The 4,164-nt window shown below is 40.5% G+C and overlaps 1 protein-coding gene across 1 annotated transcript in view; it reads left to right on the top strand.

Moving 5' to 3' along the window:
• Positions 1-490: 490 nt before the first annotated feature.
• Positions 491-4,164, top strand: part of LOC116083246 (cell surface glycoprotein CD200 receptor 2-like) — a 17,177-nt gene continuing 13,503 nt past the window's right edge. Inside the window, exons 1-4 of the mRNA XM_031360064.1 lie at positions 491-518; positions 1,962-2,021; positions 2,813-3,130; positions 3,244-3,495. Coding sequence (XP_031215924.1) covers positions 491-518; positions 1,962-2,021; positions 2,813-3,130; positions 3,244-3,495 — 658 coding nt within the window. The remainder of the gene's footprint in view (positions 519-1,961; positions 2,022-2,812; positions 3,131-3,243; positions 3,496-4,164) is intronic.

A 4,164-nucleotide genomic window follows, 5' to 3' on the forward strand; every position in this document is an offset into this window, starting at 1 on the left:
AGCACCCTCCCCCACCATCAAGGCCAGACAAACACACAAATCACCACGACCATCACCACCACCACCACAACCAAGAATAGCAACAGCAATAGCTAAAGAAAGCAGTTCATTTTGGATGGGCTAAATAAATAAATAAATAAGTAAATAAATAAGTATTTCATTTGGAGGCTCTAGTATGTCCCAGTGTGTCCCACAGTATATCCCTGTGTCCACACATCTGCACTTATTTGTTAATTGGGCTCTTTGATTTTGTTACTTTATTGAATCTTTTGTATATTCTGTTTATTTGTCAGCTATTAGATATATAGTTAGTAAAGATTTCTCTCCCATTCTGTAGGCTGTTTTTTCACTCAGTTCTTTCCTTTGCTGTACATAAACTTCTTGACTTAATTAAATCCACTCTGCTTCCCGGTTTTGGGTTCCTTTTGCTTTCACATGCAATACCATAGGTCACTCACCTCACTGTACCTGGCATAGTCTGCTTAGTAGCATGTCTTCTGATTCAACTCTCTTTCCAGGTAATGACAGATTTTTTTTTTGTTTTTTTTTTTTTTGCATTTGATACAAGGTTTCTCTATATACCCCTGGCTGTCCTGAAACTCACTCTATAGACCAGGCTAGCCCCGAATTCAGAAATCCACCTGCCTCTGCCTCCCAAGTGCTGGGACTAAAAGTGTGCTCCACCACTGCCCAGCTAATGACAGACTTTTGTTGTTGTTTTATCCTTTTTGTTCTTAATTGGAGATTTTCTGTACTTGTATGGTGTCTTCTGACATTTAGTATAGGCGTTATTTTGCTTTTGTTTGAAATATACATTTATAGTTAGTCCAATTTTACTATGAAAAACACACTAGCACTTCATAGTAGTATAGGTAGCTCAGGATAACAAACAAGTCTACTCTTCCTTTCCTGTGTCTTTAATTGTTGCGTGGAAAGCATGGAACTATTATAGGTCAACGTTTCAGGAGATGATTATGATGATTTTTTTCTTATACAGCAGTGTATGTAGTCCAGGTTGGCCCCAAATTCACGATATGGCCAGCTCCACTGACATCATGATTCTCCTGTCTCCATTCTCTGTGCAACCATGCCTGGTTTGGGACCATTATTATTGTGAACAGTTCTACAGAACTCAAGGAAGGAATGGAAAGAGGAAAGGGCACTCATCCTTCTCCTGCCCTGCTCTGCTTCATTTCTGCTGTTCAGTCCCAAGGTGGAGCAGCTGGAAGGAGGCAAGAGGATGAACTCTTTGTGACTCTGATTCTATAGATTTTGAGAATGGCTCTGTTTCTCCATCTGTGGGAAGTGTTCATTATTGGACCAAATGGCTTTTGTTTTAAATTAATTGATTTATTTATTCACATTTCATCTTATTATTTATTCTCTTTACACCCAATGTCATCCCCTTCATTCCAGTACCCCCTCTTCCACCTCCTCCCCTAAATCCCCTTCTCTTCTCCTCTGAGAAGGAGGAGGCCCCTGGGTATCACTCCCCAACCCCTGCACATCAGTCACTGAAGGACTAGGTGCATCGTCTCTCACTGAGGCCAGACAATGAAGACCAGTTATGAGGCTTGGATCCACAGGCAGGTAAGAAATTCAGGGACAGCTCTGCTCCAGTTGTTGAGGGACCTGCATGAAGATCAAGCTGCAAATCTACTATATAGGTGCAGGGTGCCTAGGATCACATGGCTTTAATTAGGGGATGACATCTGAAGAAAGAGTTTAATGAAGTCAGCTTATGTGGTTTGCCTACACTGGACCTGACCAGGAGCTGGAAGAAGGAAGGCAGGGCTACTCTATAGTATTTGGCAAAATAAAGTTACTCATGAATGGGAAAAACTGGTTAATATCTTACAAATGCAATTTTCAAGATTTTGACATATCAGTGATGATAAAAGTTTGAATTCCTGCTTACAATCATTTAAATATTTAAGCATTTGTATTTAAATTTTTTCTAGAGTCATGCTGCACTGATAAGAACCAATCAATACAGAACAATTCATCTCCTGTGCCAGAAGGTAAAATTCTTGCTTATCTTGTGGGAATGGAGAGTTGACCTGGCTTAGGAACAGTGACTAACGCCTTGGCTGCTGGACAGATTGAGGATGAGTAGCAGCGTCTGGTGATGTAGTGTTATGGTGTGAGGGTCCCTGAACACTTGCCTCTCAACCTTTGCCACCTTAGAGGGAGTGATGGAAAGACTGTGGCATTATCACCCTTCCAGGTCTGTGTTGTAGAATTTTTCTCTTTGCTTGATTAGGTGATCTTTGTTTGGATGTGACTTGTGAGGACTTGAGTTCCCCAAAGTGGCACGTGACATAGATATAAGACAGTAGGAATAGTTAATGCAATGTTTATCATAGGCACAGCCAATTCCCATCAAGTTCTGCTCCTGTTAAAGCAATAGCATTACTGACTTTTGTCAAAAGTGATAGTGACAGATAGTTTTCTCATGTAATTACCACTCAGCAAACTTGTATCCATCATTGATGATTTATGTCAGTGTACAAGCAATGTGAGGATTTATGTGCAAGATGTGCATAGCCCACATACCCGAACCTTTACTTTAGAAGATGAATAGCATATTTAATTCTGACACATTGAACATACCAAAACAAAGATATGTGAGACAAACCTACTATTGCTGTAATACTTTCATTAGTCAAGCATTGTTCTAGTGTAATTTCGTATAAGTTACTGTGGATAGACTTCACTCACAAGGTCTCCTTTTCTCATTCTTTCTCTCTCTCTCTCTCTCTCTCTCTCTCTCTCTCTCTGTGTGTGTGTGTGTGTGTGTGTGTGTATCCAGTTAACACTATGGTGTCTGTACAGATGGGTACAAAGGCTCTGCTCTGCTGCCCTTCAATTCCACCAAAAAAAGCACTATTAATAACATGGACGATAATACCCAGAGGCCAGCCTTCCTGCATAATATCCTACAAAGTAGACATAATGGAGACCAATGAAACCAACTGCTTGGGCAGGAACATCACCTGGGTCTTCACACCTGACCTCAGTCCTGACCTTCAGATCAGTGCAGTGGCCCTCCAGCATGAGGGGAATTACTCATGTGAGATAGCAACACCTGAAGGAAATTTCCAAAAAGCCTATGACCTCCAAGTGCTGGGTAAGTGACAATGTCACATATTGTGCTATTTCAGGTCACCAATTTTAGTTAGAAAAAAATGTCCTTGTAATTTGTGACAAGACTGAATCTTTATTTCCTATCCGTCTCTCCAGTGCCCCCTGAGGTAACCTACTTTCCAGGGAAAAATAGAACTGCAGTTTGTGAGGCAGTTGCAGGCAAGCCTGCTGCGCAGATCTCTTGGACTCCAGATGGGGATTGTGTCACTCAGGATGAATCACACAGCAATGGCACAGTGACAGTCAGGAGCACGTGCCACTGGGAGCAGAACAATGTGTCTGCTGTGTCCTGCTTTGTCTCTCATTTGACTGTTAACCAGACTCTGTCCATAGATCTGAGTAGAGGTGGTGAGTACCTCCTTTAATTTTCTTTTTTGCCTTTAGTATGTGTGTGTTTACATATATACATATGTATACATATATACATATACATATGTACATATATATATGTATATGTGTGTATGTGTGTGTGTGTGTGTGTGTGTGTGTGTGCATGTGCCATAATAAGTATGTAGCGGCCAGAGAACAACATGTCTTTCTACTATACGGGATAGAAATTTGGTCCTGAGGTTTGGCAGCATGTGCTTTTATCTGCTCAGCTATGTATAGCCCTGTCTATCTGCTTTTCCTTTCTCTTTCCTTTTTCTCTGTTTTTTTCTCTGTTTTTTTTTTTATTTTAGATATTTTCTTTATTTACATGTAAATTTCTCCATTCCCAGTTTCCTCTCCAAAAAACAAAGAAACAAACAAAAACAACAGAAACAAACCCCTGTTGCCTCCCACTTCCCCATGCCTGCCACCCCGCCCTCTCCCACTTTTTTTTTCTACTCCATCTTTTTCGTCTTCTGAGATAAGATCTCTCTTTAGCCTTGACTTCATGATCTGCCTTTATCTGCTGCCTGTCTCTCATTTGACTGGTAACCAGACTCTGCTCATAGATCTGCGTAGAGGTGGTGATTACCTTCTTTAATTTTTTTCTTTAGTATTTGTATATATATATATATATATATATATATA

The sequence above is a fragment of the Mastomys coucha genome, unplaced genomic scaffold (assembly GCF_008632895.1).
Source record: "Mastomys coucha isolate ucsf_1 unplaced genomic scaffold, UCSF_Mcou_1 pScaffold12, whole genome shotgun sequence".
Classification (NCBI taxonomy): Eukaryota; Metazoa; Chordata; class Mammalia; order Rodentia; family Muridae; genus Mastomys; species Mastomys coucha.